The sequence below is a fragment of the Myripristis murdjan genome, chromosome 15, assembly GCF_902150065.1.
Source record: "Myripristis murdjan chromosome 15, fMyrMur1.1, whole genome shotgun sequence".
Lineage (NCBI taxonomy): Eukaryota > Metazoa > Chordata > Actinopteri > Holocentriformes > Holocentridae > Myripristis > Myripristis murdjan.
The window spans coordinates 21,340,472-21,362,525 of record NC_043994.1 but is presented as its reverse complement, the minus strand read 5'-3'; the positions used below and the strand labels follow the sequence as shown (position 1 = coordinate 21,362,525).

Sequence of the window (22,054 nt, the reverse complement as noted above, 5' to 3'; positions counted from 1 at the left end):
AAACATATATGATGCAAATTAAAGGTTGACTTGATATATGACACAGTCCTCCAGGTCTGTGCTACAGTTGGCTGCTCTGGGAACAGTAAGCGAGAAACCCTATCTGCCATGCAGTACAGGACAGACACTAATCCAGCCAAGTGAGCTGCTATCTATGCCTTTAGCAGGGAGGAAACTTAATGATATCAGAGTAAAAGGCCCTATTCACCAACTAACTGTCACAAGAGAGGAGGAGACAATGTATCAAAGCAGGTCTGGGTAAGCACAAAAGGGAGCTGTGTAACTTGTCTGGTTTAAGGACAAATGCACATTTATTCCCAAGAGCCTACGGCTTCTAACATTGAGAGACATTCCACCAATGGATTAGGAAGCTGATAAGACTACACAACAACACGACAACTGTAGTAGACAGTTGTATCATGAGTTTGAGAAATGTGACTTGGGATGCCTTTGAAATGCAAAATCATAATCTGGTTTTCTACTACGTCTGCTGGTACCTTGATGGGTAGGTAGTCACCGTTGGGCTGCTGGAAGCCTCCTGGTACACTGCAGTACTCTGTGGGGTAGATGAGGGTGGAGGAACGAAGGATATGATGCAGCAAGTTGCAAGCAAGAGTGTATCCCTGCTTACACTTTAGGTGGAGGGTAAGCTGCAAGATCTGGACAAGCTGAGAGCGATAGGGCAGGATCTTGTCACCATCCACCCGAGTAACCTGAGGTGTATATGGCAAGGAGGCAGAAAAAAAATGTTTGGCTTAAGAAAAAAGATGAGGAGGTGTTAGTAAACATAGGACCCTGAGGCAATCCATGGTTATTTTTGAGTGTTAAGTCACCTCTGACAGTAGTTGGAGATTCCATAACAACTCCTTGTCAAGCTCCTCCTCATTCAACACTTCCTCATCTGGAAAAAAAAAAATGTATATCAGTGAGTAACACAAAGATTTGATTCACCGATTCATGCATTCCTTAAACTCTCTTGTATTGCCTGTTGCTGAGCACTTACTGACAGCAATTTGGTTTATGGCATTACAGCAGTGTGGCACGAACAACTTGAGTGACTCTGCAGGGTGACACTGAAAACAGAAACAGAAACAGAAACACAGTGAGAATGAGGACCACAGTAAACTAAGGAGTTTCAAGAGGCTGGTGCTTAAGGGGCTTATATGCAGGGTTTATTAGAGTGCATATGACTCACCTTTGCAGCAGCTCTGCACATGTCCGCTACCATTCTGCCAGCTACACGGGTCTCAAAGATGTTGGTAGTGGCAAAGTTGAAAACCTTGTCCAGAGCCACCTGTACAATTATGTAACAGGATGGTATTAATGCCTCCATGAATGTGTGTGAGCGAGAGAAACAAAGGGTGAATGATGTAGGTGTGATGATAATTAGTCTTCACCTTGAAGATGTCCAAGGAGCACTGTGTGAGGATGGTGCTAAAGGTGGAAGACAGGCCTAGTTCCACCAGACTCTCCAAATGTGTCATTTTCTCTGTCTCTGTCTCCTCTCGAGTCTGCTCCAGGGTACTGCTGTCTATCAGGGCAAAACACCTGTACAGTCAGAAAAAAAACATTAGTTTTAACTTTAAAATGCTTCTTTGTCCAGCCACTGAAAAGGACATAATATTTGAAGCAAACAAGAAAATAAATAATTGAAAGGTTTTCTAATGCTACCTTAATTGCACATACTTCACAAATTGCTCTTTTTGAAAGTATGACAAATACAGAGGACTGTACAGTTAAACAGTATTTGCATAAAAACAATGTGACTTGAACCTTGTTTAAGCTAGTTAATTACTGATTAATACTTTATGTAGACAGGTAGTCACCAGTATAACTGAAATAAGCAGAGTGGTGTCATCAAGTCAAAGTACCACCAAGGACCTCCAATGACCACCTGCTGGCATCAGTTATATTACTCAAACGCAAAGCTAATTCCGACCTTGCTTCTGAATGGAGAACATGTTTATTCTTTTTATCACAAGTCTTCTATGTACCTGTCCATGAACTGAAGGACAAAGTCTTCAAACTCTGCTGAAGCTGAGCACATCTCTCTCTCCACCTGGAAGCCAGAGACAAAAAAACAAACAAACATATGGCTACAAAGAAGCATCACTGTGCAATCTGCTTTTGAATGGTAAGAAAAGGGGTAGGGGGAAAGCGGTTCTTCACCTCTGTCAAGTCAATTTTTTCATGTAGGGCAGATGAACAGTCCACCAAAGGCACAAGAGTCACAAATGTTGCAATAAACTGGAATGTAATCTGCAAGTACAGGGATGACAATTAGAACAGAATCAAAAGGAAAAAAAAGATGAATGCCCAAACTAGTTAGACATGAACAGCACTGGGGCCCACCATGCACTTGCTGAAGTCATTGGGGTCGACGCCTGGCAATGCCCTCATGAGCAAGGGCAGCATGTGAGTGGGGCCCTCAGGGAAGTGTGGTCCTCCTGACACCAGGCTTCGTGCCACACCAATCATGCAGCTGAGAGTGGCTGTCAGCTGATGGGGCTCTGTTAGAGTCTCCATAGCAGGGTATGTCCTATGGATGAAATCAAGCACAATATGTCCTTTATCTGACTGCTTTTTAAAATGTGGTCTGGTCTACAGTAAAAAGATTTATTAACAGTGTTTGAGCAGAACTACCCTTGCACACAACCACACACTTACTTCTCAAGCACAGGGGGAATGACTAGCTCAGGCCTCATTAGTGCTAAATTTTGTAGGGCCTGGGCTGCATCCAGACTCCCGGTCTTGCTGAACATGGCTAACAGAACCGGCTGCATCATACTCTGCACAAAGTCTGTGACATCTTGCTCTGTGAGCTTGTGGCTGTCAGGTATCGGTGTTAGCCATGTGGGCTTCCTGTAGCGCTCTCGATGTAGTCGTCGTACCACACTGGCTGGGAGACGCTGCACCAGCTTCATCAGCTTCATCTGGACATGAGAACAGAAGGACAGAAAGACAGATACATGACAAAGGGGTGACACGTAGGTGGACAGTGTGCCTCCATGTAGTCTTGACAAATGGAGGTAGAGGGTGTTGTATGGCGCATCTGGAGACATCACAAACATAAAACAGACAAACACAAACCAATACAATGTGAACATAACTTTTTCCTAATCATCTTGACACCACATGCATATGAAGGTAGTATTTCACTACTTAAGCATCAAATCAGTCGAAGTTTAATAAATGGACTAAATGAAATAGACACACTAAATGAAACCACACCCTGACTTGAAGAAAATATAGTATCTACTTCCCATCAATGATTGTAATTACCCTTAATGATATTGTGATCTGACTTTGGCTAAGGCTAAAGAGGTACATTTCCCATAGAGCTGATTGCAAAACACTGTTTACTTGTAATGAAGCTACTGGTAAAAGGAAGAACATCTCACGTGTTTCCAAGCAACAGCCTAGCGTCAACACAAAACTCAAACCCCTGCCAAAAATAAAGGTTTGTGTATGAACACACAGCCTACTGCTTTTGGCACTGCAGGTCTGGCGGTGGGGGTTTCCTGAAATAAGAAAGGTATGTGGCCCTGATCCCAGTGACCTTTTATAGCACCGCTGCTGTCTCACTCACATGTCCTCTTGTTATTTCTGAACCAGATACCTACGTAAACCCAAACTGCCAACTGGATTCAGGATGCTTCCTAGAAAAACGATGACAATAATACAAGGGTGCACAGTCAAGAGAACAATCTTAGGCCAACCTTGACCTTTATCAAATGTTTCATTTCACTGGGACAGAATGGAAGACTTTTACATTTGTAGCACAAGGTAAAAATTCCAATTTGCAGAATGAATTTTCAGTACAAAGGGCATTGAGGGGCTACGTTAGATTATCAAGGTCCAGAGAAATCTCAAGAGATACATTATGTGTCACATTGTAACTGGTCACTTAATAGATGAACTAAAAGTAAAAGACTAACATTGAACTTTCCGTTTGATCATGTAGATTACCACATAATTTTCTTTGTGGATAACCACAAGTCCCAAACAATCAATTATGCAACTTCGTTTGCTCCCTCCCTCTGCCAAACTCAAACCAAAAATTCTTAAAGCTGGCTAAGCTAATTCTGACCACTAGAGGATGTTGAGAGCTCAAACTCCTGTTTGTAAACAAATACAGTCAGTCCTGCTTCCAGGTTCACGGTAGATCGCTTGTACAAAAGCAAAGGTTAAGGTAAAAAAAACTTTTTTTTGGGATGGAAATTATAAATGCATTTCACTCTCAACCGGCTCTTATAGTATTAATTGGATTATTTTGTTTCTGACCTCCAATTCAAAAATGTAGGGAAGGTGCAATCTTTTGTTACGTTTTTCTGCAGAATGTGTGGTTTCAGAGATGCTTCGAATGAAGTTGAAGCAGCGAGGGGTGGAAGTGGAGGGCAGAGGGGGAGCTTATTCTCATGCTGCTACAGAAATTCAGAAAGCTCAAATCACGCATTAACAGCAAGCAGACTGTATATTGCATGGTGGAAAGACCTATAGTGATGACTGTCACATTGAAAATAATCATTTTAGTGCAAGAAAATGCATGTAAAATTGCTTAATGTGGCTTCAATGTCAAACTCTCAACTGTATCAAAACTATGACTCCTGCAATTAATTAGAGATGGGACCGATCCGATCCAGTATTGGTATCGGATGCCGATATTGACGTAATTCAGGTATCGGATATCGGCCCGACGTCACCAATCCTCTTCCCGATCCACAATCATCACAATCTGCTGTTAGCCTATATGAATAATGCAAATTCAAGCCCATAGCCAACACGGTTATGCATTCAAATACACTTCTACAAAGTTACTCAGCTTCCCCTTCCCTCCCCCCCAGAATTCTACCAGTTACGCAAGTGACGCTAATCACGTGACATGACGCTATCTGAAGCTCATCACGACACGTTCGCCGCCAAACAAATATGTCGCTAGTCTGGAGATATTTCAGTCTCGAGGACCCGAAAAGTGACACAGCAACGTGCAAAATATGTACAGCCAAAGTTTCGAGGGGTGGAAGTTGTGTTGCCGCCTACAATACTACAGAAACATCTACAGAAGCACCATGTGAAAGAGCACGAGGACAGGGCTCTCAAGTGTCACGCATTGAGCGTGACAGTCACTCTTTTGGGTCTTTTGTCTCGCACTCCCGCCACACATTGTATTTCTCATGCTGAACAATCACAGACGGAATCGTGGAATTAGCCAAATAAAACGGACACCGAGTCCAAAAGGCAAAGAAACTTTCCAGGCTACAGCAGCGCACTGACATAGATTGTGTAACAAAGCGAAGAGCTGCCACTCCGCTCTATTTTCACTGACTAACCGCAGCACACTGGCTTAGCTTGTCTATTCAGAGAAGAGGTATCACTTTGGCTTATTTTTCAGTCTATGTTGTCACATGCATACTACTGCTCATTCATTGGTAGCTGAATTGTTAGGTCTGTTTGATAAGTAATTTACATTGTTAAAACAAATAATAATTTAACATATTGTTACTGTAAAAAGTACTCTGTCAACCCTCATGTGAAATAATTACTGATGCATCCTCTTGTCATTTTTGTTCAATCATTAATAACATATCATTTTCACCTTTTATTGCTATAACAACGTAATCATTAAATAAACAAATAAATAAAGTGTTGTTTATTTGTTACCTCAATTAATTTAAGGTAATTTCTATTTCATTTGTGTGCATTCTAGTCATTAAAATTTTAGTCATTAACATTAAAAACACCACTCTGTGGTGGAAAATGTTGGATTTAGTGGCCTCATCGAGCACCTTTTGTGGCAGGACAGCCGAGGTATGTCCTGCCACAAAAAACAAACGGAGGTATCGGTATCGGTATCGGCCAATATTCACATTCTCGTATCGGTATCGGTATCGGACCTGAAAAAAGTGGATCGGTGCATCTCTACAATTAATCAAAAAATATACTTTGAAATTCATATTGTACCCGATTGTACTCTATCATCTGCACAGTATCTGCACTTCTGTGAAACCATAAACCCTAAATCTGCTATTCAACTGTGATAGCACTGTACAATTAGGACGTTTCTATGACGTCCACCCACAAGTTAAGTTCCCCCTTACAAGAGAGGAAACGTGTATCATTCAAGCAACATAACATTGCAGTCTTATCAGTCAAATATAGCTGCTTTGTCAAGGTTTTGTGGTTTCCCTTCAACTAATCCACAAGAAGCAAGAAATGACTCACCAACCAGCGGCCATGGTTGGATGGGTGGAAGAAGGATGTAATACTGTTGAAAAGGCCACTGAGCTGTGCTTGAGCTTGTTTGCTGGGTCCTCCCTAAAATTGACACAGCACGGGTCACTCAGACGACCTGTTTTAACACCAACTAAAAGTAGCAATAGTTAATAGCAAAAAGAGCTGTCTACTGACCAACAAGGATGAGACCCAGAGGACCACATGGCTGATGTCATAGGCATTGGTGACATATCGTGGGACAAACATCTGACTAGTTCCCACTGGTAGATTCAAACTCCTCAAGATTCTGGTGAAAATCTGAAATGAAAAAACAAGAACAAAACAAAATAAACAGTATACCAAAAATAACTGCCTCAAATCAATATCCAATTTATGCATCAATCTTTTTGCAGTGTGGAAAGAGTGGACATATGGACGGAATGTCCCACTTAAGATGATCTTGATAGCTTTGGTTATGTGTTGTAAGAACAAATCACAACCACACTAGGCTACTAGGCAAGGTTACTAGGCTGAACAGGTCAGGGGGATGTTTATGACTGATAGGTAATAGATATTGGTGTTGTCACAAGTAGGGATCAAAATAGTTGCTTAGTGTGAACCTCAGACATGATGCAAGTCACTTGCCATTTGTGACCAAGAGGAAGGTCAACAAGGAAACTTGATAGTTTGTTTCTGACAAGCAGCAATGGTCATGAAATGCACACCATTAGCCAAGATCACAAAGATCAGGGCACAGATGAGAGCATGTGCGATAAACACCAAAACAAACACGGGTGCAAGATTGTGTACAGGGTGATGAAAGGGGGTTACTAGATTAAGAGGGCAACCAACCTTGGGAATATATGGGTCCCAGTCAACGTAGCCAATGTTGTCATTGGCCAAGCGAGCAAAGAGGTTGACCAGATGCTGTCAAAATACAGAACAAAATATTATAGTGGGAAGGAATAAATACTGATTATTTTGCATTCAGTATTTTTCAGAAAATTAATCTGCTTACCACTTCCCAGCTTGGGAGGTTCTGTACAGATACCCACAGGCTGATTAACTCATCAAACCACAACCTGTCAGACAAAGAGTCTTTTACAAGAGTAGAAAACATACCAAACTAATGCATGTATACCTCAACTAATCATGTATGTTAATCCCAAATTAGAATGAATAAAAAAAGAATTGCTCATATAGTTATACTTTTGTGCTAGTCACACTACGTACACTTGACACATATGTACTAAGTGCATGAGTGACTGGGGTCACTCATTAACCCAGCATGACATGCAGCAAGACATGCAGGAGCCACAGATGTGTTGTCTATGACGATATTTAGCCATGCACGCAACTCCAGTGTGCGTTTTTTTTTTTTGGCCGTTATTAAGTCATTTTGACTGCACACACTTGTCACATTTGGTACTACATATATAAAGCGTAAATCAGCCTTAAGTAGGAATAGGTGAGGGATTTCTTACTTGAACCCTTTGTGGTGCAGCTCAGGGGGCAAGGTAGTGGGGAGAAACAGCTCAAAGTAGCTGATTGCTCTTTGCATGGTGACATCAAATGGGCAGAGTAGTGGTCGCCACTCCTCCAGCATCTCCTGAGTAGCAGACTCCGGAAAATACCTATATGAACAGAAACAAAATCATAATAGGCTTTGTGTGTGTGTGTGTGTGTGTGTGTGTTTTGTTTTTTTAAAATTGAGCCTATGATAGGTGATAGCATTAAGTAGGGATTAGTGAACATAGCATATGTTATATGATGAAACAACGAAGGCCTAAAGCCAGTAGAGCCACCTCAAACTCACTAATATGATCAGCTTATGAACAGGTATGTAAGGACACTTGAAGCATCTGAACCTGCAGAGCAGCTTAGAGAGTGCTATAAAGGAGGCTCAAGCCTCTTAGGCTTTCCAAATCTTCACACACCACAACACAATCAGGCATTTGACCAATGCAGGATGCATGGAAGCAAAATTAGCTTTTCTATTACACTGGCATTACCTGACGGTGATAAATAATAACAACAGTGTTAATAATAATAATAATAATAATAATAATAATAATGATGATTTTACATAGTACTTATTAAAACCGCTAAAGTACTTCAAGTAATACTAAGACAGGGAAAAACAGAGGATAAAATACAAAACAAATACGCACAAAATTAAGGCAGAGGCATGAAATGACTAAGATGTATATTAAAATAAATGATAAAGCTAGACCAGGGTACACAAAGCTTGCTACCCTGAGGACTTTTCCACAAAACTGGATTAGCAAGTTAGCCACACAACTTTAAAAAGGTGTTAAAAAAAAAAATCTGAAAATTTTATTTATAATTAGCAGTCACCAACATGCATGACTGAATCATATTCCTAAACTTAATATTAATGATTTGTTTTACAGATCCAAATCACTCTCACCAGGTTTTGGCATACTGCACATATTTTCCACATATAGCATATATTTTCCACAGTTATCTAGGCTTCCTCAGATGTCCTAAGGCACATTATTCCACAGTTTAGTGGCTCTAATGGTGAAGCCCTTAGTCCCTCTCAGTCTAGAGTGAGGAACAGCGAAGAGTGGCCTGCCTGAGGATCTCATATGGCTTGGTTCATGGGGGTTTACAAGTTCTGTCATACAGTTGGCCAGCACATGCCTTAAAAGTGATGTGTCAAATTTTAGTCAATCCTGAAATGGAATTAACTGGAACCAAGGAATGGCAGTTAAACAGATGTAATATCTTTTCTTGGATCTAGTGAGCACTCTAGAAGCAGCACTGTGAAGTAGCTGCAATCTGGACAACTAAAAGCTAGAATTGTCAAGGCAAGATGTGATAAATGTGTGAGCAATTTTCACAAACAAACTGATCTTGGAGAATTTCTGGAACCTGAAAGAAACATGATTGCACAAGTGTTTAAATATGGTTGTCAAAGTTAAAGCGATAGTTCAGATTTTTACCCATATAGTGGTATTTGTTGGACTAAGAGAGTGTCATATGGCAATTAACTCCTTCCCTGTTGCGAGATCAAGACCTTCACCGAAAGTGTACTGCTATACATGCATATACAGACTGGAATAGCAACACAATTTTGAATACACCAAGCTGAAAAATTGATTTGATGGATGTTTTGGTTTCACTTTCAGCGCTCTTTTCAACCTCCTGATTTCAAAAATGGCAGAACTACATTACAGCACAGAATAGGTGTGAAATGCAGAGCTTAGGAAATCTGTCTGTCCATGGGGTATTTACTTCTTTTCATTCATAAAAGCAATTAATTTGCAGTAACTACTTTTTCTAGGACTGTAACCACAAAGGGATGTTTAGAAATTTTTCTGTAACTTTTTAAGACATTGGGGTTTAGAGAGGCCTTCCTGGCTGGAAATGTGAGATATTTTATGAAGCCCTAGCCACATACTATAATAAAAACATGGTGTGAGTGTTTCTTACAGCCTGACAGTTTAGTGTCTTTATCTTACTGTCATCAGTTATGGGTTAATTGTCCTCACCTACAGTGACAGCGGTGTAACCAGTGGAAATTAACTTTCTATCTCTGTGTTGGGCAGTCCAACACATATGAAACTTGGAAATGTCCAGCTACAAACACTTTTTCTAACATGCAGGTTTTGAATGAACTGGAGGAAATTTAAATTTCACTTTTGCTTTCATAGCTGAGAGTGCATTGGTCTCTACAGGTGTAGCTACAGTTATTATTGAAGATCAATACTACACATCTTTACACTGAGCAATGTCTTTTGATTTTGTGTGTGTGTGTGTGAGAGAGAGAGAGAGAGAGAGAGAGAGAGAGAGAGAGAGAGAGAGGACTGGATGACCTACGGATTAGCAGCTGCTGTAATTTTCAGATTGTGGGAGTTCAATGTTTAAAAAAGGGAGATTACAAATTATAAACCTGGCACATTTGAGCAGTTTTAGGGTAAATCCTGTGGTGCCACCAGGCTCAGTCTCACTGAGGGATTTTCATCATTTATCATGTGCTTGAGTAAACCCATGGTGTCATTTCAGTTCACTTCCTCAATGACCACACCTACACTCAACACCTGTCCCACATGCCTGCAGACTGCAGAGAAGACAAATATGAATGACATATACATGCATCCGTATCTGTATATGTGTCTGTATGTATGTATTTATGTAAGTATGTTTTTTGTGAATATTTTAGTAAAAACTACTCTGAGCTCACAAATAAAGTTATTACATTTCAAATCCTGAAGAAAGAGCAATGTCTCATGCTTAATGATGAATCACAATACAGTTCTGGACAACATATGCCCACAAGGATAAGGGTAAGGCTTCGGGGCTGTCATAAAGACTGTTTCAGCAAATGGGCAATAGGTACAATGAATTTTCTGACCAATCACAGTTCTTGTGGTGGCATCTTGCCCCCCTGGACTGTACTGGGATTCATATTATATTCAGTGATATTTGCTTGCTGTTGCAGTTTATCAATGTATGTGTTTGCAAATATAGTGGTTAATCAGTGCATGACAAGAAAATATTTTTGCTGGCCAATATTTTAGTAACAACTGACCTAACATTCACTGCTGTGTGACAGGTATGGAATTTAACGTTTAAGCAATGCTAACAAAACACTTTGGCTTTGTTAGCATTTTGCTGACAGGGAGGAATGACACAAATGGAAAATGCAATAGTTGTGTACCAAGGTAAATAAAATTTAATGAAATAAAAATTACTGTTTCATTAATTTTTGAATCAATCACTTTATCTGGATTTCAGGTCATGGAGCCCAGCCAAGTCGGGCTGCTTTCCTCTGGCTCACTACTGATCCATAGTGGCACTAGAGCTGGTCACAAATCACTCTCTTCTCACAGTAACAGGAAACTCTCACACAAGACAGAATTAGATGAGATAATAGGATTATCAGCCTATATACAATGGGACTGAGCCCTGGTGCTTGTCTCAGATATGGGCACACGCACAACTTGGTTGTCACAAACAAGAACCTGGTTTTGAGGATAAAGCTATGTTTGCTTTGGCATGACAAGGTTTCGAGTGATACCTAATAAGGGAAAATGGACTGCTTCATCTACTATGTTATTCACAATAAGCCCAACATTCAGCAGGAGGACAGATTTTGTTTCCCTAATTAGTCAAGCTTTACATTTTCTTAGGGCCATTATATCTTTTGTCTAAAAGGAATGCTGAGACAAACAATAAATGCCCAAAGAATTGTTTAACTCTTGTGTTGACTTAACAGTTTTTTAGTTCAGTTCTCAGTTTCTATATATAAAAAAAATAGTAGCCAGACAAACAGATCAATAATATTACATGTACTCACGGTCTGCAGCTCTTCACAAGTGTTTTCAACACACTTTCTACTGAGCTGCAATAAAGGAAATGAAAAAGAGATGTAGTGCCATGTCAACACAAATATCAAAACATTAGTGTTAGAGTGACAGTTCAACAATATCACACAAATGCAATTAGACTTAGTCTGGCTGCATGCACACAGCAAAGTCTTTACACATCTGATTGGTGTACAGTGAAACAGTCATCAAGAGAAAATCAAAGGGGGCTGGTGTACAGAGGGAACTGTGATACAATGGTATGAACAGACCACATTCACTTCACCGTCACAACCATAACTGTTGCCAACAGTGTTTAACCTTCCTGGAATTTCAATGTTAATACATCTTTATATTTTCATTCATAATATCTAAATCCCCTTTAATTCACTCACTGCTGTAACAATCTGTTTTAAATGGTTTTGAACTTGCTACTATTAATAAACTTTCACTGCTTAAGCAACTCCTGACATATTTATCTTCACCAATGGACTGTGAAGGTAAGGCCTCTGGTCACATAACAGTTTCAAAAGCTCTGGACCAATATAACCCCAGCCTTTGAGCTGCCCTCTCACAATCCCACCTATCTGCTCGCATGCAAGTTCAAGCCATGCCTTGTTTGAACTGCACTACCAATCCCATTCAACATCTAGATACTTATTTCTAGATTTCTTTTTAATTCTGCCTGCTGCAGAGGTAATTCAAAAACACTAACAAGAGGTAGATCAAGGGTGACCTGTTGCCAGCCTATTTCTCATTATCTGAGTACACGTGTATTGCTCAATGTTTAACTGTAACATTAAGCCCACAACACACAGGCCACAGACCAGCATCAAACTCATGCACTGCAAACTCAACAGCAATAACATCATGGCCTGAACAAGTCTCCTGTTACAAAGTGCACTGACACTCAAAACCCCAGGGAGAGGGAACCCCAAAGTCTATAGCCTTAGGGCTTGAGCTGGAGTGAAACATCACGTTCACACCACTACATTCCAGAAGGGGAGGAAACGTGACAAGAGTTTGTGCTCCTGACGCTTGAAAATATGGTAGTGCAATGTTTGCTAACTTCAAAGTAAGCTTATAAGAAGAGCCGTGTCTACAGCACCAACATCCCTAAAAGTAGGAAGATTATAAAGAGATTATGGATGAAATCACTGAATGAATGTAAATAATAAGACTGCTAAGCTTAAGTAGAAATATCCTGTACTGCATCTTAATAGAGTCATTGTCATGTTGTTAATATACTGCTGCCCTGTAATTCACTACAGCCAAAATACTTCAAAAAATAACTTGATAATAGATAAGAAATCCAAGAAATCAAACAGAAAAACACTGTATAAACTATAACTTTGACATATCTGAGATGGGGGATAGGAGGGGGATATAAAAATCTGTTAGCTGCAGTGCGACAGTCTCCAATATGAGTGGAATGTTAACATTGATATTTTAATTGTTTTTTTTTTTTCTTCTGTAACATCAAACAAGTTGCGTGGGGGTGTCCAGTGTATTTGTTGTTGTTTTCACATGCAACTCATTAAAAAAGAACAGAAAAGTAACAAGTGCCTCAAAAGATGAATTCAAAGTAAAACACAAAGAGAAGTATTGTCCTTACCACCTCTGAACCAATTTTATCATTATGAGTTTAGAGGATGAACGAGGCCGTGGAGAACTGAATGTGAAAGGAGACAAAGGCATAAAGAACTCATTCAGCACATGACAAAGTGCCAATCACTACAAATATTAAGATCCTATACATTTGTTTATACAATTTGTTATCACCAAGTTCAGCTTATATAGTAAGACTACTACGTATGATGTTCATAAGTATAGTTTAAAAATAAGCTGGCAATCAGCTGAGGCAGCTTGCTTTTCTTAGTTGCAGCTCAATGGTGATGCACTAGCAAGGCATTTTTTTTTTTTTTTGTTAGAAACATACAATGTTCCCATAGCACCATAAAAGAGCACCTCGCACTGCTTGCTGTAAGTATGGCATAGGGATTGTCCAAGAGTATTATCCAGGATAGGTGGTCATGCATTTAAACTGCATTAAAGCGCACAGGTCCCAATGAGCACTGTTCCTTAGAGGAAATACAGCTAGAACAGCAACTTATCTTGCTATACACAAAACAATTAAAAATTTACAATATCTTGTTTACATTTCACTATAACCTTGTTAACTGGGAGATTGAGGCCCAATAATCTGTTGCCATTTTTTGTATTAGTGTTTGCGCTAAATTAATACAGAGAAGTGAAAAAAAAAAAAAAAAAAAAAAACACTTCTTGTTCTGTACCATTCACAAAGCTCTGATGACCATTAGCTATGGATTTAACCACAGATCTTGGTCTATAATTATTGGTAGTGGATCAACAGTCTGAAAACATTTGGGAAACTTAAAAAGAGGGGTTAACAATAATTTCAAAGAAGAAAGCAAAGGCTTTTTTCCCCTAATGTGAAAGCAATTTCAAAAAGAGGGAATGGTCAGCCATAATCTGGAGAGTAATGTAAGCTTAATAAGGTTATAATCCTCCCCTATCCCCTATATTTAACTGGTATGTTTATAGTTTTAAACTTTTCATCTCATCCAAGTTCATGAGCAGTCAACTATAAACATTTGCTGTTCCTGTAAAAGGAGAGTTGTCACACTTAACTTTTTCTTTCCTTACAGTACAGAACAGATTGAACAAATTTTATTCTATTCTAGTCAAGTAATGTTGAAGATTGACTGATCCTACTTAAAAAAATACTATCTTATTTAAATTTGAATGAACTATCCCACCAGAACTTTGTTTACCAACACTTTGCTTAAATAGAAATGTCATTTAATACCTAATCAGACCACCAAATAAACAGACATTTACCGTGAAATTCAAATCTTCAATTATTCAATGGAACATGACTTCCACGATGGATATACTCAATAAAATCTACTAAAATCAAAAGATAAGCAATGTTACACAAAACAATAAGAAAAGAAAAAAATAAAAAGGAACATACTTGGGGAACCAGTTGAGACCCAGATGCTCCGTCTTTGAGTAAAGAATCCTGTCCTGCAGCTCGTACAGGGGTCTCCAAGGCAGCTCCAGGTCCTCTCTTGAGAGCAGTTCTCTTTTCCTATTAAACAAATCAGGTTGATCAGGGGTGATGATAAAATTTAACATTCTGACTCCTCATATTGACTCAAACCGTGTTTTCATGTAAATAACAGGACACCACAGTATGTTAGCAACTGTCAATGGCTAATATAAAGCATCATTCAAACTTTTCCATTTAATTTGCAAGTTTAAATGGAGAGGATCATTTGTGCTAGACTTGGTATGTGCACACGTTTGCTGAGAGGCACTGATGGGGCCCATTCTTACTTGAGGAGGTTGATAAGGAGGCGAGCAAGCCCCTGCATCATGCTGATCTCCAGTTTGGGGATTGTCACTAGCTCATAGAGCAACTTGATGAACAGCACATGGTCCTCTTTGCTGAATTTCCGACCGTACAGGCGCATGTACCTAAATAATAATAATAGTTAAAAAAAACAAACAAAAAAAAAACACATTTTGGAATCACTTCACACATTTCACCATGGATGATATACAAATGTCCCAAAACACTTGTCAAGAGCACACACAATGTTAGCTTAACAGGGTCTGTGTGTTCACTCTACTACAACGTAAACAGAGTGGACTATTACAACTGTGCCAGAATTCAAATTACTCAATGTCGCAATATTACATTAAACAAAAGACGTGTAACATTTTTAAAATAACTCTAGTTAAGCTTTGGTGCAACCTTGAAAATGAACTCTTAGACAATGTTTGCATCTGTGCTGAAGTGCCAAAATACCGACAAATAGAATCTGGGTCATCCCCAGCGCAAACTTTCCATCTCTCTGAGCCGGCAGTGACTCACTATTGGACAGAGCAATTTGCCAGCATGAGGACTGAAACGGATTAAAAACAGCCCAGCAACCGAATAAAACAAAATGAAACAGAACTCTGGGTAATCCATTGTAACACTGACAATATGTCAGTGTGATTCTACTAAAACTTAATCAAATAGTGAAAGACAAAGAAAAAAAAACGGAGGGGCAAAAGTATACAAGTGTGAGCTGCAATCTTTAAAAGTTTTAATATAATGCTGTCACTATACATACATTTTTTTTTTTTTTTTCCAGCTGAGGGACCAAACATATCACCCACTATGACCAGTTGCAACAAATTTGAGCCTGTCAAGAAAATATGTTGTTAACACATCAAAAGCAGCTGGTTTAAAATGAGCAATTTGGGGAAAGTAGATAGGATACTCTTCTAACCAACATTTTTTTTTTTTTTTTTTTTTTTAACAATAACATGATGTTTCTTGTTTTTGTCATAACATATCTTGACAGCTGTGACTTAACTCAGTGCAACAAAAACAAATACCAACACTAAGCACAGGCATCATCAGGAATGACCATAACATGACACGGTGCTACAGAGCCTGAGTCATTGTGTTTTTTTACACTGTATACAAATAATGGCTTCCTGAATAGGCAATCTGGATTGTCATTATTTTGGCGTTATGCCCTCGGAAATTTAGCTCCTAGCACTAACAGCCAAGATTTAAGCATTAGAAGTGCCGGGTTATGAAAGTTGCTTTACCAGGCAAACTTGCGCTACAGCTTTAAAACACCCAATTAACCGCTAAGAACTAATACAAGTCCAACAAGTAACCGTTAGCTATTAGCTTAAGTTGAAGTGTTGGACCCTTCATATTGAAAATGAAACGCTGGCAACGGACCGTGAAAGCAGAAAGAGATATGAGGACGTCAATTTAACTATCAAGACATGTTACTGTTAAACAACTGTTAACGTTACTATTCCAAAATTAAAAAGACAGCAACCGACAGATTAACTAACAGTTGCCATTAGGGTTAGCTACTTACGTGGAAAGTTTCCTGGTCCAAAACAGCACACCGGGCCATATCTCTTTGAGCTGGACTGCTCGGCCTAAGTTCCCCTTTATTTTGCACAAAATATCATTGGATTCCTCGTCTAGTCTATCTGCGTACGGCAGAAGTTTGTTGTAAACGATGTCTTTTTGCGGGACAAATCCTAATGTGTCAGAAACGGTTTTCTTCATATTACAGATTTCAAAACGTAGCTAGGGTCACTAGCTAGCGTTAGTTTTACTCTGTTCTACTCCCGGCACACGTTGTTGTGCTATGTAAAAGCTAACTAACGTTATAATAACAGCTCACCTAGCCGTTTCCCCAGCTAGCAAGTGTTATCCTCAATCACAAGCTTTGTAAAAAATGGCCCACACAGTGGCTAAGTTATGCTGTGGACAAGTTATGTCACGCTAGCTTGCTCGCTAAAGTTAAGTTAGCTGTTAGGGGCTAATATCCTCAAAGTCATCGCACAGAAATGTTAAGGCTAACACAAAGTACGTCCACGGAACCCGTTGGCACTCAGACTCTTCCCCTGCCGCTACCTAAATCTAAAAAACAAGGTAAGATTAACTGCCTAGCTAAAGTTAGCTGGCTAACAAGAAAATACAGTCATGCGAATCCCCGGGTCTGTTAACGTCGAATAATTCTCCCAACTACCTAATAGCACAGTGCCGACACCCAGCTATACACCGAGACCGTCACATCCGCCAGTAACGTGACAACTACAATTCCCAGAATTCATCTCGCCATTCATGCTTTTTATAAACGCTGATCCCGTGCCCTGTCAAAGAGGATGACTTGAATCCACTTAGTGCTGTGTCGTCGGAGGTAGCCTATTTCCACCGCGGTGATTTGCTGCTCGCACTATATTGAGCGGCATGACCTCGAGTTGGTGTGGACAGGACAAGGACGACTAAATATTCTAAAGGATGTCTTAAAAAAAACTTTGATGTAGTCTATGAAAGTACCCAAATCCACTCATACACGCACATGTTTACAGGTCAGTGTGAGGGGATTTTCAGGATATGCTGCAGTTCACCTTGACTTTGCTCTTTAGCTGGCTCATGCTTTTGCCATTGTAAGACTTGCAGCCAGTGCAGCCGCAGACAACATCTTACAATTTGGCTGCATAGTGACTGGTCGATGCTACTTTTTTTTTTTTTTATCCTGTTCAACATCCTGCTTCTTTCATCCATCAATGTAAACGTAATCTCAAATTATTCTTAAATTGTGTTGGTTATATTTGTGTGCACTTATTATTGTTGCCGTTGTTATGGCTGATGTTGGTATCACGTGGAACAGTACCACTTTGTTTACTGGATGTATGGATGCACTGACTTATATATTATGATATCAAATTTAATAAAGTATTTTTTTCTAGTTCGTGCAGGTTATTATCCATGACAGTCTGCTCTGCATTTGTAAATGAGGAAGGAAAAAAGTTCCGTCAATAAACCCAAACTGTATATGAGCTAATTAAAAGCCTATTTCATAAGTTTATCAGCCATTTTTGATTAGTTAGATAGTGTCATCTGGTGGCTAAACACGGAGGTACACCAAGCATATAACACTTGGGTGGGCTGTGCACCAGCATGCAAAAGAAAACGATCATGAATGAGTGAAGCAATGAAAACAGTAAAACATGTAATATCGGTGTATGTTAAGACTGAACGAGAGAGTTATTTGAGACTGTTGAGACTCTTATACCAATATAGTAACCGAGGAAATTAAAATTACCTAACTTTATCATTGTATGGGGAAATTACGAATTTCTTCTAAATACGGGAAAACGGGAAAGTAATATAATTTTTACTATAATAATATTGTTACGCTTCACACTCCTTAGGCGGCGGTAAAGCGCATTTTTATTGGTTAGGACTCGCCAGTATGCCTCAAACGAAAAGTGATGATGATGATTATGATGATGATGATGAGCTCCTGAAGTAGAGACAGATAAGCAGAAATCCACAAGTCTGCGCAAAAACATTTAAAGTCTAACACATACGATGTTACGCTAAAATCCAGAGACAGGTTTAAGGCTTTATGATGAGTGACGAAAGTAATTTTATGCCAATAATTCATGACTTTGTGAAACTTCCAGTGTGACTGTCACATAGAAATTGAATGGGGAAATGAACTGAAACTCAATTTCTATGGTCGCTCATCTTTGCATGGAGTAAATAATAATAAAATTGGGAGCGCATGCGCGCGTCTCCCAGGCATGACGAAATTGGAGCCGTTAACCCTGTAACCTAGCAACCAGTTCACTGTTTGTAGCTAGGAAATTAGCCTCGAAGCGCTCCTTATCCCACACCAAAATACTTTATCTCTAATATTTTTCTACCGATAATACCTGCCACATAGTTGATGAGTACATGACGGCAAATGTGTTTTTTCTCTTTTTTTCCACAGCTTCTTAGAGAGCTACTTTTAGGCTTAATTTGGGCATTGTTTGACTGTAATTAATTAGCGCCACCTCTGCTAGCACAACAAGGAGCTCATCACGGTGGTGAAGTTTGCCTAGACCCAAGAGGAACTGAAATGATAACAGAAAAGCTCAGTTTGACCTCTGATGGACTCATACCACACCAGCAGCTCGCATGCTGCCATTCATACTGTGGCATACCATTACGAGGCAAGGAACTGCTGGTTTACAGTCACATGGACACAGAGCAGGTTTGTCAACCCTAAGACGGCAATATTGTGAAGAAAAGATGTAGGATAAGCCATTCTCCCTGTTATTTGTAGGAGTTAGTAATTTTCATAGTGTAAATCTAAGGTGTCTGCAACTTTAGCTATGAAACTGAAAACGTGTATATGAAAATTTTAATGCCAATGGCAGTTACAATGAAATACATCAAATCCATTAGCTGACATGAAAACAGCACACTTAAACTCAGCTCAGAATATTGACCTAATTGATTTCTCATGATCAAAAACCAGACCCATTCACAAAGTGATTCATCTGCCTCAGTTTCTGTTAAATGGTTATCCACAGCGTATGAGGACACTCTATGTTTAAAAATGTTAAATGTACAGTCTGTGCCTCAGATGTGTCTATGTTATGTTTTGGAGCTGTGATGTCTGAGGAGCAGGCTTGTATTCATTTCTGGTTTGGACATTGTTTAGCATGAATGAACTTGTACTATACTTGTCCTTTTGTTTTGTAGTGTCTTGTCTTCCAGAGACAGGAGGTTAAGTCTATGTGGGCTGGGAATCTTGTGGTGCATAACACTTGGAGAAATAAATCACTACCACCATATATTTACACCTTCATTAAATTCTTTGTCCGCAGCCCTTGCACCTAACTGGCCACCATGGTGACATCAGTGCCATGGCTTTTGGAACAGGCAGCAAGCCAATCCTCCTCTGCTCTGCCTCTGCTGATTATGTCATTGTCTGGGATATTGAACTCTGCCAGAAAAGAACAAAGGAGGGTAAGTAAAGAGGTCTGACAGCAGTGTGGCTTCCCTATTAAAGATTGTCATCCCTGGAGCACAGTCAAAATGGTGGTCAGAGTTTGGACCTTTTATTTTGCTTAGTGTTGATTATTTCACTCACATTCAAAAACTGAAGACACTATGCTGCCATAGTGCTAAAACTGCAAAACTACACATTGCTGGAGAATTACCTGAAGATGTTCATATCAGGAAAATAAGTGTCATGGATATCTTATAACTTTAAAAACAAGTTGTCTCGCAGCCACATGAGATTTTGCATGGTCCTGGAAATTTAGAAGCTAACAAACTTTGCTCTGAAATCTCAGAAAAAATATGAGAAGATGTGTATGAAATAAAAAATACCATGCCCACATTGGAGCAGCTTTCCATTGACTGTCAAAGAGCTAACAGCTTTGATGTGGTTATGATTATGCTTATTTGAAATGGTGTCATAGCATAAGAGTGACTAACTTACAATAAACCGTAGTTGTTTGCTTGGGAATGCAACAGAAAATGACTTAATCTGAAGAGCAGATGCCTTAATAGCCTCATATCAGTGGATATGGTGCTCTCTGGTGTCCCATGCTCTCCTGTACTTTGACCAAAAGCCTAAAACAGAAATTTATTCTCAAAGATTGCAGGATATGATTGCACTCTGTTTTGTAGGCAGATGGGAGTTTGTTTGTATTTTTCGACATAATCAGTTTTTGCTTTTATCTCTGTTCACAATATAGAATTTAATGACATGTTGGTAGTTAATTGTAGTTTCAGTGAATTATAACAGCCTTGTTGTATATTATTCATCTGAAAACACTACTACACTGCCATCTAGTGAAATGTCAGTGTCAGTTCTGTGCTCAGAAAGTCCACCTGGTTGAAACATTAGGAAAAATACACAGCTTGTTAAGTTGTTGGCTTTGTTGTTAACTTTATAACAAACGCAAACTTGATTTCAGGCCTAGTTGCAGCTGGAACAGTTATTGGGACTTTACTGGGTGAAGTGATCCATCTTTCATTCTGTTTCTCTGATGAGCGAGTGGCTGCATGCTCTGGAGCTACAGTACATATTCTCAGCTCAAAGGTACTGTACAAGATGCAGTGTGTTTTCACTGATTAATGCAGAATTTAAATTATATATTTTGTTGTGCCTTACGAGAAATACATTTGTATTATTAAACATCCATTACAAAGGTACACAGTGGACTTTTTTGACACAGTTTTTTACAGTTATCAAATGAACTTAATTTGGGTGTAAATGGTCAAAAAAGCATTCTATGCTTGCTTGGATTTCTGTTTAGCAAGGGAAATAATGACAAATGCTGATCGTTATTATAATTATTATTATTACTACTGCACCTTATATTGCCTGTATGAATTACAAATACTATCCTCCTGTGCTATGTTCTGTGATTCACTAGTTTTTTGCTTCAAAATCTTCAGCTATCTATTATTGTGATTTTATATGTTATTTATTCTTAATGGTTGAATAGCCATCAAAGGCCAAGTATAATCATTTCATCTGCACCAGAGACAGGAGGTGAAGTCCATGTTGACAGGTCACCTGGGACCATTGACAGCAGCAGAATTTTGTCCCTGGAATAAGGAAGTTCTTGTCACCATATCAGAAGATCGAACTTTTAAGGTATTTTGATTTATGATGCACAGTCTGTACATGTAGAATTACCACATCTGATTCAGTAATGATGACGCATGATTGATAATGGTTGATGATTCATATCACTCAGATAAGACATATACAACATACTTCATTATGATGTATATTAGGTACATAACCAGGTTTGAATAACTTCAAACTACTGGCCTTTTTTTCTGTTCACAGGTGTGGGATTTGAAAACAGAATCAGTTTACTACCAGTCATTTGTGCTGTCAGGTATGATATAATGTAAAAGCCAAAAGGCCAGTTAGATAATTAGTTATATGAAGAAAATTTGTGGGGGGATTCAGTGACAATTGAGCTTAAGCTTCTGCAAAAACAATAGCAAAGGTTTATTTATCAGACTTTTACTTTGTTTTCACTGATTGTGTGCAAGTAAAGTATCAGCTTAATGCAAAAACTATGTAAAAGTACTGTACACCTTGACACAGGCCCCTTGCCGAGTGAATTATCAGATGACTGACTTG

General features: G+C 39.1%; 2 protein-coding genes across 7 annotated transcripts in view; one reads left to right on the top strand and one right to left on the bottom strand.

Annotated features, from left to right (window-relative positions):
• The window catches only part of psme4a (proteasome activator subunit 4a), a 32,893-nt gene extending 15,758 nt beyond the window's left edge, over positions 1 to 17,135 (bottom strand). For 4 of the 6 annotated variants that reach the window (XM_030070091.1, XM_030070092.1, XM_030070093.1 and 1 more), the window contains exons 1-18: positions 16,466 to 16,662; positions 14,910 to 15,050; positions 14,545 to 14,661; positions 11,540 to 11,584; positions 7,698 to 7,847; positions 7,232 to 7,295; positions 7,066 to 7,140; positions 6,409 to 6,531; positions 6,223 to 6,315; positions 2,668 to 2,933; positions 2,353 to 2,539; positions 2,170 to 2,259; positions 1,995 to 2,059; positions 1,398 to 1,548; positions 1,196 to 1,294; positions 1,004 to 1,073; positions 834 to 901; positions 498 to 713 (exon numbers count right to left, since the gene is read on the bottom strand). In XM_030070091.1, the coding sequence (XP_029925951.1) occupies positions 498 to 713; positions 834 to 901; positions 1,004 to 1,073; positions 1,196 to 1,294; positions 1,398 to 1,548; positions 1,995 to 2,059; positions 2,170 to 2,259; positions 2,353 to 2,539; positions 2,668 to 2,933; positions 6,223 to 6,315; positions 6,409 to 6,531; positions 7,066 to 7,140; positions 7,232 to 7,295; positions 7,698 to 7,847; positions 11,540 to 11,584; positions 14,545 to 14,661; positions 14,910 to 15,050; positions 16,466 to 16,662 (2,217 nt within the window). Of the gene's footprint in view, positions 1 to 497; positions 714 to 833; positions 902 to 1,003; positions 1,074 to 1,195; positions 1,295 to 1,397; positions 1,549 to 1,994; positions 2,060 to 2,169; positions 2,260 to 2,352; positions 2,540 to 2,667; positions 2,934 to 6,222; positions 6,316 to 6,408; positions 6,532 to 7,065; positions 7,141 to 7,231; positions 7,296 to 7,697; positions 7,848 to 11,539; positions 11,585 to 13,161; positions 13,211 to 14,544; positions 14,662 to 14,909; positions 15,051 to 16,465 lie in introns of those variants that run through there. The other 2 variants (XM_030070090.1, XM_030070095.1) reach the window with 2 other exon arrangements.
• Positions 17,136 to 19,012: 1,877 nt separating this feature from the next.
• wdr27 (WD repeat domain 27) overlaps positions 19,013 to 22,054 on the top strand; it is a 59,228-nt gene continuing 56,186 nt past the window's right edge. Inside the window, exons 1-5 of the mRNA XM_030071117.1 lie at positions 19,013 to 19,147; positions 19,767 to 19,908; positions 20,868 to 20,992; positions 21,440 to 21,553; positions 21,752 to 21,803. Coding sequence (XP_029926977.1) covers positions 19,013 to 19,147; positions 19,767 to 19,908; positions 20,868 to 20,992; positions 21,440 to 21,553; positions 21,752 to 21,803 — 568 coding nt within the window. The remainder of the gene's footprint in view (positions 19,148 to 19,766; positions 19,909 to 20,867; positions 20,993 to 21,439; positions 21,554 to 21,751; positions 21,804 to 22,054) is intronic.